The 18,407-nt window shown below is 41.1% G+C and overlaps 1 protein-coding gene and 1 long non-coding RNA gene across 3 annotated transcripts in view; one reads left to right on the top strand and one right to left on the bottom strand.

Moving 5' to 3' along the window:
• The window catches only part of ZNF335 (zinc finger protein 335), a 158,546-nt gene that overhangs the window by 94,238 nt on the left and 45,901 nt on the right, over window positions 1-18,407 (top strand). For both annotated transcript variants that reach the window (XM_073559356.1, XM_073559355.1), the window contains exons 3-8: window positions 227-428; window positions 6,442-6,516; window positions 14,189-14,407; window positions 15,731-15,835; window positions 16,813-16,941; window positions 17,541-17,739. In XM_073559356.1, coding sequence (XP_073415457.1) covers window positions 227-428; window positions 6,442-6,516; window positions 14,189-14,407; window positions 15,731-15,835; window positions 16,813-16,941; window positions 17,541-17,739 — 929 coding nt within the window. The remainder of the gene's footprint in view (window positions 1-226; window positions 429-6,441; window positions 6,517-14,188; window positions 14,408-15,730; window positions 15,836-16,812; window positions 16,942-17,540; window positions 17,740-18,407) is intronic.
• LOC141069632 (uncharacterized) lies at window positions 6,331-18,168 on the bottom strand. Its single transcript, XR_012226613.1, has 3 exons — window positions 17,975-18,168; window positions 7,662-7,730; window positions 6,331-6,507 (listed from the first exon to the last, which is right to left on the bottom strand). It is a non-coding gene; the product is annotated as an uncharacterized lncRNA (long non-coding RNA).

Below are 18,407 nucleotides of genomic sequence, written 5' to 3'. Positions count from 1 at the left end.
ATTAAAAAGAAACTTGTCAGCTACCATCAGATCTCTCACAAGGGCTGTCACCTTGATTTGCTTGAGTCCTAGATGGAAGACCTAGATAGAAAGCAGCTTTGGACTTGGTAGATTTATGACTCAAAATTCTTATCCCTATGTGGATAACAATGGTCACAGTTTGCTTGTATTCGCTTATTTACTTTACTATGTATGTCGACTTTTGCTTAATGAGTTTTCTTTTTAGGGAGCCGTATCGAACACGCAGATCCTTCCTTGCCAGCCTGAAGCCTGCTCTGTACCTGGGGTATGCAGCATATGTCAGTCCATCCTTACCCAGACTCATCGGCCTGTGATTATACCTTCTGAATTCCCGGCAAACACCTATTCTGCCAACTCGGCTGTGGATCGAATTATACATGGCTCAATCAACCCTCAGCTTATTCAAGGTAAGGAAAAAAAACTCCACTTTTTAATCCGTTCATTCCATCGTTTGTATGTACATTTATTGTCAGCCACACTGTGAGTCAGAACTTGTTCCAAGTGTACCTCCAGCCGCCAGTCTAAATTTGTCCCTGTGTGACCTCTGCCGTTCTGTAGTTCAGAGTGTTTATGTAGCTCTAGCCTCTGTGACCTGTCAGTTCAGTGAAGAAGGATATGCATGCCTACCACCCAAAAAAACCTCAGGATCTTGTGGTGGAAAAAAATGCTTAAATATTTCCCAACAAAACAATGTAATCTACAGAGGACTACTGATGAGGGGAAGAGGAATGCTAGGCAAATGCTGCCCTGACATGCACAATTGCATCTTGCACAATGTGTGATGGCTGCAAAAAGTCTCATATGATTCATTTTTAGTAAAAATATTTAACAGGTTGCTTCATGAACTCAGCCCCTGTTCATATTTTTTTTTAACAGGAGAGATTATTTTAAGAGCTAAATCACTTGAATTGCATTGTACGTCTCAAGCCTAACAAGGTCTAGATGGCTGGCACGTAACACTAAAGTACATTACCTCTGCTGCATAAAAAATTCCTGGCCGATCAAATTGGTTGTTTTATGGGGCTGTGGGAGTGGGACATGCGGTGATCAGTGGTCCCCTTCTGAAAGGGGCTCTGTCATGCCTCGGGGTTCAATCCTGCGGCCCTTTGCTCTTCTGTCCGCTGAGCCACAGCAGGTTCTCTTGCTGTCTGGGTGCTGATTACCTTTTATCTTTGTCGAATTCTTTCAGACAGCAGGTATTTTTAATTTATAAAGAATAAAGAAAGAATTTATTATCTAGTCGTCCTGTCACACTGTAGGTGCTATTACTTAAACCTCCCTCCTGCTTCTCTGCTGGTGATAGTCTTCAGTGGATTCTGCTTGGAGTTCTAGTACTACTTCCAAGTGACTAGGCCAGTCAGATAAGTGTACTGCTGGGATTTATTTCGTATGCTGCACAACTCCCTAGCTTCAGGAGGTACGTAATACACTCGACGACCTTTCAGGGAGCCAGGTCCAAGTTTTCCTCTCTAGTTTTACCTTCAGGATTTATCCAGGTCGCTCTGGAGCCTCTAGGGCCTGCATTACTGGATACTGTAGTCTGTACAGAAACCAGGTGAGGCTTGTGCAGTTTTTTCATAGTTAGATCCTTTACCCCATGTTTACTACCACATGTGCATAACAGGTTCTCACTAATCATAACTAGTAAGAATACAAATATACAGTGAAGAGCAAAAGGGTAAGAATGTTTTGAACATTTGATTTTCAGGCTCCCTATCTCACCAATCACTACTGCTTCGAGACTGCCATCATTTTATAGGCAATCATCTTGGCTATATCATACATAAATTTGACTTGCAACTATTTAGCATATGATTAGTTATGCAGATTAATATGTCACTGCATTGTTATTTGTTTCGCTCATGGTCATGGAAAAATCTTTTTTTTTTCCTGTATACTACAAAATACATCCTGTTCTCACATTCCCTAATAGCTCAGTGTGTTATTAGGTTGATTCCCAAGCGAAAGGTCACTGGTTTAAATCGAGGAGCAGCCATGAAGATTTCCCCAGAAAAGAGAAATAATCATCGATGGCAGTCTCAACCAAAAAAATACTGCTTGTGAGTGCCAAGTTGAAAGAATATGAAACGAAGTCCAGTCCATCTATCTGTTCAAAACCCAAGGGGTGGACGTCCAGGCAAAATATCGGAGTCAACAAGACAGCTCAGCACAAGTTCTATCCGTTGTGGCGCGACAATCATGGCAGTGGAGGTGGCTCGTATGCTTCGTAGTAATGTGATCACAGATGTCTATGCAAGCACCATGCGATGCTGGAATGGTGGGCCTAAAAAAGGTGAAGAAGCCTCGGCTTCAATATTCGCATAAGAAGCGTTGGCTTGAGTTTGCAAAAATGTCAGAAAAATGGACAGAAAAAGATTGGAAACAGTGTTTTGGAGCTATGAGACTAGGCTTAGACGGGGCAAATGGGTCTGAAAGAAACAAGGGAAAAAGTGGCTAATGGATTGAAAAATTGAAGAAACTGTTAAGTTCGATAGAGGATGCTTGATGATATGAGGATGTTTCACAGACAAAGGTGTTGGATACTTGACCAGCATCGATGATGGTCTCAATGCTGAATTGTATGTGAGCATCCTACAAGATGAGTTACTTCTTACACTGGAGTACTATGGGTATGAAAAGGATGACTTGGTGTCCATCTGGACAACGACCAAAAGCATACATCGAGATTGGCGAAAAAATGGTTCAATGACAATAAAGTAGAGGTGCTGGATTGTCCTCCGTTGTCCCCAGACCTTAACCCAATCGAACACTTGTGGGTAGAGTTGAAGAAAAAACTGTATGCATACCCAAGTGAGTCAACCAGTCTGCACCAACTATGGGAACGTGTAGAAGAGACCAGGGATCAGGTTTCGGTCAAGACATGTTTGAAACTGACTGAGAGCATGCCCAAAAGGATTCAGGAAGTGTTAAAAGCCAAAGGTTAATTTACAAAATACTACCAAATAATACAAATTAAAATTTAGCTTTTTTTAGGAACAAAATGAGAACAATGCAGTGAAATTACAAGAATCTGCATAACTAGTCATATACAAAATAGTTTCAGGTCAAATGTAGGTATGAGATAGCCAAGATGATTGTCTATAAAATGATGGTAGTCTCACATTGGAAGCCGTAGTGGATGGTAAGATATGGAGCCTGAAAGTCAAAAGTTCAAAACATTGTTAACCTTTTGCTTGTCAGTGTAAAAAAATTAGAATAAAATCTGGTAAGAAAGTATATATTAATCAACTAAATACATAAACACAAATATATATTCACATATACTGTAGAACCAACTTGTGAAGAAGTATAGAGATATGTGTGTGAATGGCTAATGGGTAAAAGTATTTAGTCAGCCACCAATTGTGCAAGTTCTTCCAAAAAGCTGAGAAAGACCTGCAATTGACATCATAGGTAGACCACAAGTATGAGAGTCAAAATGAGAAAACAAATTCTGAAAATCACCGTGTCTGATTTGGTAAGATTTATTTTGCAAATTATGTTGGAAAATTAAGTATTTGGTCACCTATAAACATGTAAGATTTCTGGCTCTCACAGACCTGTAACTTCTTTAAGAGGCTCTTCTGACCTCCACTCATTACTTGTAGTAATGGCACCTGTTTGAACTTGTTATCAGTGTAAAAGGCACCTGTCTACAAACAGTCACAATCCAAGCTCCACTATTGTGGAGACAAAAGAGCTGTCGAAGGACACCAGAAACAAAATTGTAGCCCTGCACCAGGCTGAGAAGACTGTATCTGCAATAGACAAACTGCTTGGTGTGATGAAATCAACTGTGGGAGCAATAATAAAAAAAAAATGGAAGACCTCCCAGACCACATATAATCTCTCTTGATCTGGGGCTCCACGCAAGATCTCACCCTATGGGGTCAAAATGATCACAAGAATGGTGAGCAAAAATCCCAGAACCACACGGGGGTACCTAATGAATAACCTGCATAGAGCTGGGATCACCGTAACAAATGCTACCAACAGTAACACACTAAGCTGCCAGGGACTCAGATCCTGCAGTGCCAGACATGTCCCCCTGCTTACACCAGTATATGTCCGGGCCCATCTGAAGTTTGCTAGAGAGCATTTAGATTATCCTGAAAAATATTGGGAGAATGTCATATGGTCTCATGAAACCAAAGTAAAACTGTTTGGTAGAAGCAAAACTCTTCTTGTTTGGAGGATACAGAATGCTGAGTTGCATCTAAAGAACACCATACCTACTGTGAAGCATGGGGGTGGCAACATCATGCTTTGGGGCTGTTTCTCTGCAAAGGGACCAGGACGACTGACCCATGTACATGAAAGAATGAATGGAGCCATGTATCGTGAGATTTTGTTTGCAAACCTCCTTCCATCAGCAAGGGCATTGAAGATGAAACGTGGATGGGTCTTTCAGCATAATAATGAACCCAAGCACACCGCCAGGGCAATGAAGGAGTGGCTTCGTAAGAAGCATATGAAGGTCCTAGAGTGGCCTAGCCAGTCTCCAGATCTCAACCCCATAGAAAACCTTTGGAGGGATTTGAAATTCCGTGTTGCCCAGAGACAGGCCCAAAACATCACTCCTCTAGAGGAGATCTGCATGATAGAATGGGCCAACATACCACAAACAGTGTGTGCCAGCCTTGTGAAGACTAACGGAAAACGATTGACCTCTGTCATTGCCAACAAAGGATATATAACAAAATATTGAGATGAACTTTTGTTAATGACCAAATACTTATTTTCCACCATAATTTGAAAAATCAATCTTGTCAAATCAGACAAGGGGATTTTCTGGATTTGTTTTCTCATTTTGACTCTCATAGTTGTGATCTACCTATGATGTCAATTACAGGCCTCTCTCATCTTTTTAAGTGGGAGAACTTGCACAATTGGTGACTGACTAAATACTTTTTTTTCCCACTGTAGCCATGGTGACAACTTTGGGACTGCCATAAGTATGCAACATTGGGGCTGTGTATAAGAATCCAACAATTGGCCATCAATATGAACAGGAAAGCAGAGTGAAATCTGTTCATCTATGCAGGAGTTAATTATCTTTTAATCAGACAAATATTTGCTACAATGGGCATATCTAGAGAGCAAACGAAGAGGCGTTAAAATAAGATTCAAGAGTTAAGACGGCCATACACATTAGATGGCTGTCGGCTGCACGATGCTTTGTCCAATCGTTCATCCAATAGCTGCTTCTGCTGTCTCTCCCATACACAGGAGCGCACGCTTAGACAAGTGCTCATGTGTTCTATAAGAAGGCCGCCAACAGATATCTCTCCTGGCAGCTTATCTCCAGCTGACCTTTCTGAATGGCAGTCCGAAATTGGACAGGCTTGATCGGCTTCTTCTCCAGCCATCAGTTGGCCGGTGCTCCCATAAGCATTACGAGTGTTGGCTGACGTCTATGTTGGTGTCTTCGGCTAACATTACTCTGTGTATGGGGGCCTTTAGTAATATCATATTGTATGGGCCTAGTTAGTTATCTGCTATCAGAAGGCAAGTTGGAAGTTGGTTCCCTCAGTTCTGTAACTGTGATTGAAGAGAAGCCACTGACCAAGCGATAATGCCTGGGCTGAAGATGGTGGGCTACCAGCTTCATTTCACTAGTGCCACATTTTTTGCCTCCCCAAACATACTGGTAGTAATAGGAGAGCATATAATTTGTGAGAGGGTATTGCATCGTCTGAAAAGAAGTGTGGATCCCTCCCAGATCAGGTCATTCTGTAGACAACTGCAACTTTCATGTGATGCAATACTCTCTCGATACGATAAAATTCCCAGTGTAAATGGAATACTGGTTCTCATAAACTTTCCTTTGACTTTCTCATTGAGATAAGAAGTTTATATGCAGCCTACACTTAAGTGCCTCATAAATATGATAGGAAAAATTGGCCCCTTGTACTTTTAGAGAGAACGTTTATTCTTAAAAGGGTTGTAAAATTACAAACGTGTTCTCAAAATGGACATTATATCAGCGCTTACCTAAAGCACAGATTTTTTCATGCATACAAAGTAAAAAAAAAAATGTATCTCTAAGGTACTGACAATCCATGCTACGTGTACACTTAGGTTGACTGGTTATACAAATGATATGTCATATATTAATATAATATATTTATTTTGATCTGTTGGATCAGAAGACACAGTTCAAGGAGCCTATATGTTTTACTGACAAATTTTGGCAAAATATTTATTTTTTTTCTAATTTATTTTATGCAGTAGAATTATGATACTGCCCTTATCTTCACATTCTTGAGATACTTTATTGGATGGGACATAAGATCATCTTGCCAGACCAATCTTCTATGATCATGTGACCAGACATCTGACGGATAATGTCAGAAACATTGTCATTTTATTTGTCAGATGTGTACATGTAGAGTAAATCAGACAAATTCTACATTTCAGGCTGTATTGTTACAAGTACCGAAGGAAGAAATTCTGAAATCACCCAGTATCTGATCCTGCAGGAACCTGAGGGCGGTAAGGAAAAATATGTTATTTGGGCTAAAAATATAGTGAAGGTCCATATTTCACTGACTGATTATGTCTTCATCTTTTTTGGTTTATTCAGTACAGAATATCAATAATTGTCAGTGAGCCGGCTGGTTCTGGCAGATCTTATTGTTTTTGTTAATAACATTTATGAATTGAGCTGTTTGGTGTGACGCTAGTCAATACTCATGAACAAAAGGTAGATAAGAGATCCGAGGTCAAAAGTCAGGCGGGTATGTCATAGGTCAGAATTCCAAGAACGGATAGTCAAGTTAATTCCGGGGTCGAGCAGCAAAGATCAGAATACAAGAGTACGAGCACAGAGCAAACACGCATTTCTTGAGCAAAGCTACAATTGACAGCAATCTAAGGCAGAGAGCTGGTTAAATAGCCAGGTAACTACTCTGAAAAACACATGGATGAAGCTCTGGCACACCCTGGTCCTGATTGAACAGCTAAACTGTCACTCAGAATACTGACAGCTCAGCACGTCCCAGCATACGATTGGATAGCTGACCTGTCAATCACCATTCTGGCAACTCAGCATGCCCCTGTTCTAGATTGGACTGGCAATGCTGTCATTCACTGCGTCCAGACACACTGATAGGCGGAATCGTGACTAATGGGTTATATTGTGTTACTTTGTAATAATTCAATTGTACAGTAGATAACTTACTAATATACAGTAGTCCAATTAGCCCAGGTGTCCCTGTTCTCCTGTAAGCTGCTTCATTCTGGGGTCTATTGAAAGCAGCAGTCATCTGACTCTCTTCACACACAACACTGATAATTAGCTTTCCTATCCCAACTATATGGCTGGAAGCTTGGTGGCCAGGACCCAGTAGGAAGCACCTAGCAGCTTACTGGTCTACTAGAAAGTCAGATAACTTAGTAATACATATCAAATTGGTACCTTATCTAAATTATTATCCAAAGATCATTTTGCTATATGTTGCCTACATGATGGCTCTGAAAACCCCCCATGGAAAAAATGGAGAAAGAAGCATGTGCATGTCCGCACCTTCATTTATGAGTTGGAAAGCGCATTGTTTTTTGAGATAGATGGCCGTCCCACTATTCGACATTTATATCATAACTAGTCCTTACTCCAGAAATGTACCAGATGGGCATACCTCTTTAACGCTTTGTGTAGTCAGTAGTAAGCTTGTAGATAGTTTCCAGACTGCAGCATGATGGTTTTTCTAAAGGATAAAGGCAAAGTGAAAATGTTGTTTGTTTAGCAACAAATATTTAGAGTTTGGATTTATAGAGACTTTATTATATGCCACATGCAGGTGCTTCTCATAAAATTAGAATATCATCAAAAACTTTATTTCAGTTCTTCAATGCAAAAAGTGAAACTCATATATTATATAGTCATTACAAACAGAGTGATCTATTTTAAGTGTTTATTTCTGTTAATGTTGTTGATTATGACTTACAGCCAATGAAAGCCCAAACGTCATTATCTCAATAAGTTAGAATAATTAACAAAAAACACCTGCAAAGTCTTCCTAAGTGTTTAAAAAGGTCCCTTAGGCCTGTTTCACACTTCCGTTTTTTCAAATCCGTCAAAATCCGTTGTTTTCCGTAAAAAAAACGGATCCGCCATTTTTTGCAGGATCCGTTTTTTTTGTCCCATAGACTTCCATTACGGTTACCGCGGATCCGTCAAAAAAACGGATCTGGTTTTTTAAAAACGGATCCGTTGGCATCCGTTTCCGTCAAAAAAACGGAAACTGATCCGTTTGGCGGACACAAAAACGGAAGTGTGAAACAGGCCTTAGTCTGTTTCAGTAGGCTCCACAATCATGGAGAAGACTGCTGACTTGACAGATGTCCAGAAGGCAGTCATTGACACACTCCACAAGGAGGGAAAGCCACAAAAGGTAACTGCTAAAGAAGCTGGCTGTTCACACAGTGCTGTAACCAAGCATATTAAAGGAAAGTTGAGTGGAAGGAAAAAGTGAGGTAGAAAATGGTGCACAAGCAACCAGGATAACTGCAGCTTTGAAAGGATTGTTAATAAAAGGCCATTCAAACATTTGGGGGAGATTTACATGGAGTGGACTGCTTCTGGAATCATTGCTTCAAGAGCCACCACACACCGACTTATCCAGGACATGGGCTACAAGTGTCACATTCCTTGTGTCAAGCTACTCATGACCAATAGGCAACACCAGAAGCGTCTTACCTGGGCCAAGGAGAAAAAGAACTGGACTGTTACTCAGTCCAGGGTGTTGTTTTCAGATGAAAGTAAATTTTGCATTTCATTTGGAAATCATGGTCTGGAGTCTGGAGGAAGAGTGAAGAGGCCACAATCCAAGCTGCTTGAGGTCTAGTGTGAAGTTTCCACAATCAGTGATGGTTTGGGGAGCCATGTCATCTGCTGGTGTAGGTCCACTGTGTTTTATCAAGACCAAAGTCATCGCAGCCGTCTATCAGGAAATTTTAGAGCACTTCATGCTTCCCTCTGCCGACAAGCTTTTTGGAGATGGAAGTTTTATTCTCCAGCAGGACTTGGCACCTGTTCACACTGCCAAAGGTACCAATACCTGGTATCAACAGTATCGCTGTGCTTGATTGGCCAGCAAACTCGCCTGACCTTAACCCCATAGAGAATCTATGAGGTGTTGTCAAGAGGAAGATGAGACACCAGACCCAACAATGCAGATGAGCTGAAGGCTGCTATCAAAGCAACCTGGGCTTCCATAACACCTCAGCAGTGCCACAGGCTGATCACCTCCATGCCACGCTGCATTGATGCAGTAATTGATGCAAAAGGAGCCCCGACCAAGTATTGAATGCATTTACTGAATACACATTTCAGTAGGCCAACATTTCAGATTTTAAAATAATTTTCCAAGCTGATGTTATAAAGTATTCTAATTTACTGAGATAATGACTTTTGGGTTTTCATTGGCTGTAAACCATAATAATCAACATTAACAGAAGTAAACACTTGAAAAAGATCAGTTAGTATTGACTCTATATAATGAGTTTCACTTTTTGTATTGAAGAACTGAAATAAATTCACTTTTTGATTATATTCTAATTTTGTGAGAATCACCTGTACATGACACATAAATATGTGCTCAGAGCTTGAATCTTTTTGACCAAATGAGCAAAACTCCTGTTTTCTCAGGTACTAAAATTTATGGACATATGAATAGTAACCTAAACCTTCTTTTACTTGCTTACCAAGTACATGGGTGTATTTCCTAGTATCTCAGCTTTCATCTATATAAGGATGGGTTAAATTGGGTGGATTTTCGGAGTAAGGTATCTAGACATTACTTGGAGCGCCACCCCCATTAGATTCATTGAAATCATTGGAAGCACACAGGTTTAAGTAGCTTTCCCTCAGGATACTTATTGTAACTCCGACTAGTGCACCAAATATATGCCTATGAGGAATAATCTACAATTGTGGGAATTCTATTGATTGGATGGATTGGAACAGTGGAAATTAAGTCAAATTCAAGCTTGTGTATGAATTGTAAGATGGTGAAATATTTAAAGGGGCTAGTTGTTCTAGATGTTTGGAACCAACCTCCTTACAAAGTTCCCTCAAAAACTGTCCAAGTTTACCTAGAAGAATATAGTGGCATTGAAAAGTTTTGTCACACCTGATCAAAATTACTGTTATTGTGAACAGTTATGCAAGTTGAAGATAAATTGATCTCTAAAAGGCATAAAGTTAAAGATGACGTATTTCCTTTGTAATTTAGGAAAAAAACATACAGTATATACTCGAGTATAAGCCTAGGTACCTAATTTTGCCACAAAAAACTGGGTAAGCTTATTGACTCGAGTATAAGCCGGTTATGCCTTGTCCCCTCATCCCTGTCCTGGTATGCATGGCTTCCCCTTTCCTGTCCCTGTATGCATGGCTCCTTATCCCCTATTCTTGTATGCATGGCTCCCCGATCGCTGTCCTGGTATGCATGGCTTACCCATCGCTGTCCTGGTATGCATGGCTTCCCCGTCCCTATCCTTGTATGCATGGCTCCTTATCCTCTACCCTTGTATGCATGGCTCCCCGGTCCCTGTCTTTGTATGCATGGCTCCCCCATCGCTGTCCTTGTGTGCATGGCTCCTTATCCCCTTTTCTTGTATGCATGGCTCCCCTGTCCCTGTCCTTGTAGGCATGGCTCCCCCGTCACTGTCCTGGTATGCATATCTTCCTCGTCCCTGTCCTTGTATGCATGTTTCCTTTTTAAAAAAAAAAACAAACTCACCTTCCTGCGCACCCTCGATGCATCTCGTTGCGGTGCCAGCAGCTCTTCCTGCCGAGCGACATGTGGCCCCGCTCATTAAGGTAATGAATATTGGAGTCGAGAGGCATGCATATTCATGACCGTAATTAGCAGGGCCAAGTGATCGCTCAGCTGGAAATGCTGCTGGCGCCGTAACCAACAAGATGCAGCAAGGACACGCAGGAAAGTGAGTAGGATGTCTTCTGGAAGCCGGAAGCTGCAAGTGTCACTGTGCACGCTATAAGAGAAATTAAAATTCATTGCCAGTGCAGTGAATGAATATTAATTTCTCTTTAGCAGCGGGCACAGTTACAGCCTCCTGTGACCCGCTGCTCTGCTGCTCCCTCTCCCCACCGGCCCTCTGGGACAATTAACTTGTGTATAAGCCGAGGGGGTGCGTTTTCAGCACAAAAAAGTGCTTAAAAACTCAGCTTATACACAAGTATATATGGTATTTTCAGTTGCGGACTGCAAACTATGTCCTACGAGGAACAGTTAATGGATTTGGGAATGTTTAGCTTGCAAAAATTAAAGTTTAGAGGAGACTTAATAGCTGTCTACAAATATATGAAGGGATGTCACAGTGTAGAGGGATCATCATTATTCTCATTTTCACACAGGAACACGAGAAGCAATGGAATGGAGCTGAAAGGGAGAAGATACAGATTAGATATTAGAAAAAACTTAACAGTGAGGGTGATCAATGAGTGTAACATGCTGCCACAAGAGGTGGCGAGTCTTCAGTCAAATGCTGGACAGACATCTGTCTGAGATGGTTTAGTGAATCCTTGCTTTGAGCAGGGGATTGGACACGATGACCCTAGAGGTCCCTTTCAACTCTAACATTCTATGATTCTATGAGTTTTTACATTTTAAAAATTACAAAAAGGAAAATGCAACAGTTTTGGCACCCTTGAAGATTTGTGTGCTCAGATAACTTTGACCAAGGTCTCAGACCTTTATTAGCCTGTTATGGTTATGGCTTGTTCACTATCATTGTTAGTAAACACCAGGTTATGCAAATTTCACAGCTTTATAAAAATCAAGCCTCCTCAAACCTTGTGCCAAAAATTAGCAGCCATGAGTTCTTCTAAGCAGCTGCCTAGCTCTTTGAAAATGGTGGAGACCCACAAAACAGGAGAAGGCTATAAGAAGCTAGCACAGCGTTTTCAAGTGGCCCTTTCCTTAGTTCGAAATGTAATTAAGAAATTGAAGCTAACAATAACAGTGGAGGTCAAGATAATGTCTGGAAGACCAAGCAAAATTTCAGTGAGAGCTGCTCATAGGATTGCTAAAGAGACATATAAGAACCCGTCGCTTGACTACAAAAGACCTCCAGAAAGTTCTAGCAGACTCTGGTTGTACATTGTTCTCCTGTTCAGAGACACTTGCACAAATATGGCCTTGATGTAAGAATCATCGGAATAAAAAAGAACATCTAAACAAGCCTTATGTATTTTGTATACAAGTCCAACTCTTTGGCCACAATGACCAAAGGTATATGTGGAAACAAAAGGGCACAGAATTGTAGGAAAAGAACCTCTCTCCAACCATTAAGCATAGCATTGGATCAATCATGCTTTATTTTTGTGTTGCAGCCATTGTAATAGGGAACATTTCACGTGTAGAGAGAAGAATTGATTCAATGAAATTTCATCACATTTTTGATGCAAGTGTAACATCTATAAAAAAGTTGTAATTGAAAAGAGGATGACTTCTACAAATGAATGATTCTAAACACATGTGAAAACCCACAATAGACTACCTCAAAAGGTGCAATCTGAAGGTTTTACAATGGCCCTCACAGTCCCCTGATCTGAACATCATTGAAAATCTGTGGCTAGACCTCAAAATAGCAGAGGATGCAAGACGCCCCAGGAATCTCACAGAGCTGGAAGATTTTTCCAAGGAAGAATGGATGAAAATCCCTCAAACAAGAAAGAAAGACTTTTGGCTGGCTACCAAAAGCGTTTACAAGCTGCAGTGCATTCAAAAAGGGTTTTACTAGGTACTAGCCAAGCAGGGTGCTCAAACTTTTGCATCGGCCCATTTTTCTTTTTGTAATTTTTAAAATGTAAAAGATGAAAATGTATATAGATTTTTTTTGCCTGATAACTGTTCACAGTAATAGTAATTTTGATCTGGTGTGCCAAAACTATTACATGCCACAGTACCACTGTATATGCTGTTTTGAAGGCAAAAGCTGCACACACCAAATCTTAATTCAATTTAGTTTACTCTTTCATTTACTCATATTTTTATCAATTAACAAAACACGAGCCGATTTACACTTTTTTTTAAGCATTCTTACTTTGCGGAATATTGTCCACACTTTGCGTGTATGTGTGTGTGTGTGTGTGTGTGTGTGTAATAAAATCATATATTATTTATTTAAGAAGCTGCTAACCCTTCTAGCCCCCTGCCATTTCAACACCACCAGTTTAGTTGATCCTGCCAGTCTCTTTTCCTCCCAGCAGTTGATCACATTTTGTCTATACACACATGTGGCAGCCAATCACTGCCATTAGCGATATCATGCTATGTATATAGACATCACCACTGATTCCTGTCTCTGACCATAATGCTAATTCATTGTGTTCTGTAGCTTGATTTCCTGAGCTTATCATCAACTCGTAGCAAGTTTATTTTTTAGGACCCAATTAAAGGACTTAAAAAGATACAGGAGGCTAATGTGTGATCTGTTCTAAATGATCATACGTGTGAACAATAGCTAGACATGGGATACGATCTACCTCGCCTACCATGGAAGATTCCATTTGGGCCTAAAACCCCATGATATTGCTGGTGAAGGGAGTGTGGTATAAAATAGGTACAATGACTAAAGGCCCCGTCACACTAAGAGAGATCGCTAGCAATACCGCTTAAGCGTCACCGATTTTGTGATGCAGCAGCGATATCGCTTTGTCTGATACTTACCTCCGACCGGCTCCCCCGCTGACTATAGCTGATCACGCGAGAACGTCCTGGGCCGTTTCTCGTCGGCTGCTTCCTGCTGGCATCGACGAGCGACGCGTGGACGCGGGCGGGAGGACGTCTTCATCGCCGCGTCTGACAGGTAAGTAACGACCGCCGACCGCTGCTACGTCGCTGTTGAGATCTGCATGTGTGGCAGCTCACTAGCGACCATTTAGCGATGCACCAGCTATCCTGACCGGGTCGTATCGTTGTCGGGATCGCTGGTGCATCGCTAAATGTGACGGGACCCTAAATTTGAGACGCTGTGGCTAACTTCTTCACTGCCAGATGTAGAGATATTTGGCTGTCTTTAGCAGAGAGGGGAAGTTTTCAGATGGGATGTAGACCATTGTGTATTGTGTTTACACTGCAAAACTGAAAGACAAAAATTCAAGGTGTGAAACTTATTTTTCATTAATTTACAGTCCCATCTAGTTACCCGCTGACGGTGAGTCCTGTTGCTGTTAAAGAGAGATCGCCATCACGGTCATCTGGTGCTCCGGACTTAGTGCCTGACTTAGAAGCTCTAGAAGGGATGATGGAGGTTGTAGTGGTTCAGCAGTATAAGTGTAAGATGTGCCAATACAAGAGTACGTCCAAGTCAACTCTCCTCCGCCATGTGAAAGAGCGCCACATCCAGTCAGGTAAGGCACTCATTTACATTCAGAGGAACATCAAAAAGGCCCAGAAGCTCTAGATATGATGGCATATTCAGTTTTACAATTTGCAGTGCCTTTATGTCACTGCCCCCAAAACACCACAACGTATTTTCCCAAGTGGCATAATATTTGGCGTATAATCTTTGGTGCTCAATGGAAAATGAAGCAGTCTCATCACATTGATATAGCTGAGGTCTATATATGCAATATGGCTCATTAAAAGCTGCTCTTGGAAAGTATCTGACATCATGCACGAAACACTGTAAAGTGTCAGCAGTGCTCATAGCAACCAATAAGAGATCAGCTTTCTTTTTTTCAAAACAAATGTTAAAATTAAATAAAGAATGGTTTCATAGATATCACAGATTTAAAGGGACTCTGCCAGCACAGGACGACTGTTCAAACTAAGTCCCGCCACTTATGGCGGGCCCAATCCTATATATACACATTCCACCTGCTTGTTTTCTATCTGTCTCCACCTCCTCTTCTATGATTTCACAGCTCTAGCTTCATAGAGCCAGAGAAGGATGGAGATAAATGGAAATCAAGCAAGTGGGGAGGTGTATTTTAAATATTTGGCCACACTAAGTGTGCACTGAGCGCCTATACTTGGTTTGAACAGTCATCTTGTAATGACAGAATCCCTTTAAAGGGGTTGTCTCTGATTTATTCTTCAGGAGCTCACTACTCCCCTGTCTACTGGCTTTCTGGTTGCCTGTGCGCTCCTGAAGATTTCTGACCAGCTAGCTGCATTGATGAGCCATTTGCCTGAAGTGTGCGCTCTTCAATTCTGCTAGCAGAGGTGACCTTTCTCTGCACAGGGGGAGCACAGGGACACTGAAGTTGGTCAGAGCCAACAAACCTGCCAGCTTCGCAGTAGCACTTGCAAGGTGTACAACAAACAGTTTGCAAGTGTGCGCTCCTTGCCTAGGAAACCAGCCATTACAGAGGTGGTTGTAGCCTAGACTGTGCTGTAACCTATCTAATTAGATATACCTCTGTTCTTGGTTACAGAGAGGATTTCTAATAGAAGACAAATGGAAAACTTGATTGTTTTTACCCTACCTTAATGTGCGAGGTCTCCTGTCATGTTTCAATAAAATCTATAACACAGTAGATCTCCAATATTAGAAAAGTTTGTATGTTCTTGTCTCAATTCCTTATTTTGAACTTCTACCTGGTGGCCATTTATTCTTAGCTGTCATCAGAGTGTTAATCATCTTTAAGTGATGAATGTGGTGCTGTGCTGATGATACCCATCCACTTAGTTTTGGTATAGGCACATTTCATCACTTGTTTTTCTTTTAGCTTATAAAGATGAAAAAACAGTCCGCAAGCTGGTACGACCGAGAGAAGAGGAGGACGAAGATGAAGATGATATTATGGATGCTGGAGCAATAGATGATCCCAATGGTAAGAAATGTTGTGTTCTCATTTGAGGTTTTATACAGGAAACTTTTAAAAGCTATGTATACCTTTCCATGGAAAATTTTTGGGGGGTCATTTGCTTCCTAAATACATGAGTAAGCAACTTTCTAATAGTTTGTTAATTTTTTTTTTTACAATTTTGCTGCTTAAGATGTTTGTAAGTCCTCTATTTAGCTAAATGAGCTACAAAACTGTCAGAAATCCATAAGGGCTCGTGGCTGTGATGATTCTCTGCTGCTCCCTCACCTCTCAGTGTTAGAGATAGCAGCAGGGGTGGGAGAGACTGTTGTATACAGATCTGCAGTGTGGAGAGGGCACAGCACATTTACAGTCTCAGTGAGAAACTAGAAAACATAAGGAGGAAAGCTCATGAAGAGGACACAAATGCAGGGTCCAACCTGTCCTGATATCCGCAGAGAAACAAACGCAGATCTCACATGCTGCCCATATTACTGGGAGAGACGTTCCCACAAGAGAGCAGTCGCATTTGGATTAATCTGCACAATGCATAACCATGGTAGGGTAGAACGGTGGCTCAGTGGATAGCACTGCAGCCTTGCAGCGCTGGAGTCCTGGGCAACATCTGCAAGGAGTTTGTATGTTCTCCCCATGTTTGCGTGGGTTTCCTCTGGGTTCTCCGGTTTCCTCCCACATTCCAAAGACATACTGATAGGGAATTTAGATTGTGAGCCCCATCGAGGACAGTGATGATAATGTGTGCAAACTGTAAAGCGCTGCGGAATATGTTAGCGCTATATAAAAATTGCAAACTGAAACGTTTGCTAATTTTTTTTTACATAAATGTAACCACTAACATAAAAAATGATAGTTTTTCCATATCAAAGATGACCTTGGCCCTTAATATTGTAATTGATTTGTATTCGGCTACACTCTCAGGATGACAATGCCTATTATACAATGACTTTCTTTTCATACACTGTTTCCCTTTTTACGGGTTGCAGATGATAGTGATTATAGTCCAGGAGAGGATGCCACTCGTAATCCACACTTTGAATCCTCTATGGGTGTTCTGGCAAAAGAGAGGCCACGCAGACGGCCTGGGCGCCCACGTAAGATTCCACGTTCACAAGGTACTGTGTGTCTCCCCATTACAATAGTCCATTGCTGTCTTGAAAAGCAAAGCAGTCTCTACTGTCACTGATGATGAAGACCTGCACACAGTGACATAGGCTTGTCTAGCTAGTATAGTGTGTGACATTTTCTAGTAAAGGGCAACAGTACAATGTATCAGTTTCTACATCATACATTATATTGTATGATGTGGTATAAAAATTGTTAATGCTTTCTCTATATGGAGGGGTGTTAGGTATGACTTACGTGTCTTTTAGGTATGACAATGGCAAAAGTTATCATTTAGCTATATAAACAGCATTAGGCTGAATACACATGTGAATTGGCTTTGCAAAGATACGTATTAGTGGCATATTTGCAGCGTAATCCAGTATTAGCAATGTAGATGAAACACATTTCGCTGTGGATTTCTGGTGATTTTGCAGTGAAAATCACAATGAATGTTTGTTTTTTTGCATCAAATCTGCTGAATGTACATATAGCAGTAATAGAAAATAAAATGTTTTCTGACGACTCCAGTTATCTGATTTGATTATGGAAGACTGTATGTTTTATTTTTTGACATCTTAGTGGAGACAAAGCATTTTTATTTTCCTAGCTCCTGACGTGAATACTGGTCCACCACAATTGTCTACAATGAATGAACCAGTGGAAATTAATGTCATCCTCTCTGAATTTGAAAACAAGCATCCTTCTTCTTGCTCACCCCAAGAAGAGCAAAAGCTAACTTGTCGGCCACGAGGTCGTCCCCCTAAACACTTCCGGGGTCGAAAGTATCATCGCTATAGAAGCCGAAGGTGAGTGCATAATAATGAAATAAAAATAGAAATATCTGTCTACGTATGGCAGCAAGAGGTGGTCAGGATTGCATAAAGAAATAGGTGGGAGGTCCCGAAATGGCAAAGCAGTGTGCATAGTACATACTGATTTGTATAGGGCAGCACAAGATTATCAGCATACAATCAGGAGGCTGAGCTTTAATTTCCTACATTATAACTGTGTAATGGGAGCTGTGTAAATAACCTTTATTACCTGTGATAGAAGATTCTTTTCTCCCTCTGACAGAGTTGTGGTACATTCCATGCAGTTTCATCACACGCAGTGCTGGCAAATGTGATGGTAACCTACTAGGGTGAAGATAAAGACATGTAATTCTCAGGAGGTCATCGTGGGATCACATGACCTAACTGAATAGAAAGTACTCATGAATTGTCAGTTAAAAAAGATGTCAACACAAAAGACTGAAGAACTGGTCTCGTCCTTAAAAGGGTTCTGAAAGAATGCGATAAAATGAAGTACCTAATATTATTTTAAATGCAGCCCGTCATAATCACGTATCAGTACGGGCTGCAGACTGAAGACATACAGCTCCCCAAGACTTGTGTCTCAACTGACAAAAGGTGTATCACACATACACCGTCAGCAGCAAGGAGCACGCCTGAGATATGTGAAGAAATCTGTTTTA

The sequence above is a fragment of the Dendrobates tinctorius genome, unplaced genomic scaffold (assembly GCF_039654945.1).
Source record: "Dendrobates tinctorius isolate UK_male_01 unplaced genomic scaffold, ASM3965494v1 ptg000270l, whole genome shotgun sequence".
NCBI lineage: Eukaryota > Metazoa > Chordata > Amphibia > Anura > Dendrobatidae > Dendrobates > Dendrobates tinctorius.
The sequence above is the reverse complement of the archived record's forward strand: the minus strand, read 5'-3'. Positions and strand labels throughout refer to the sequence as shown.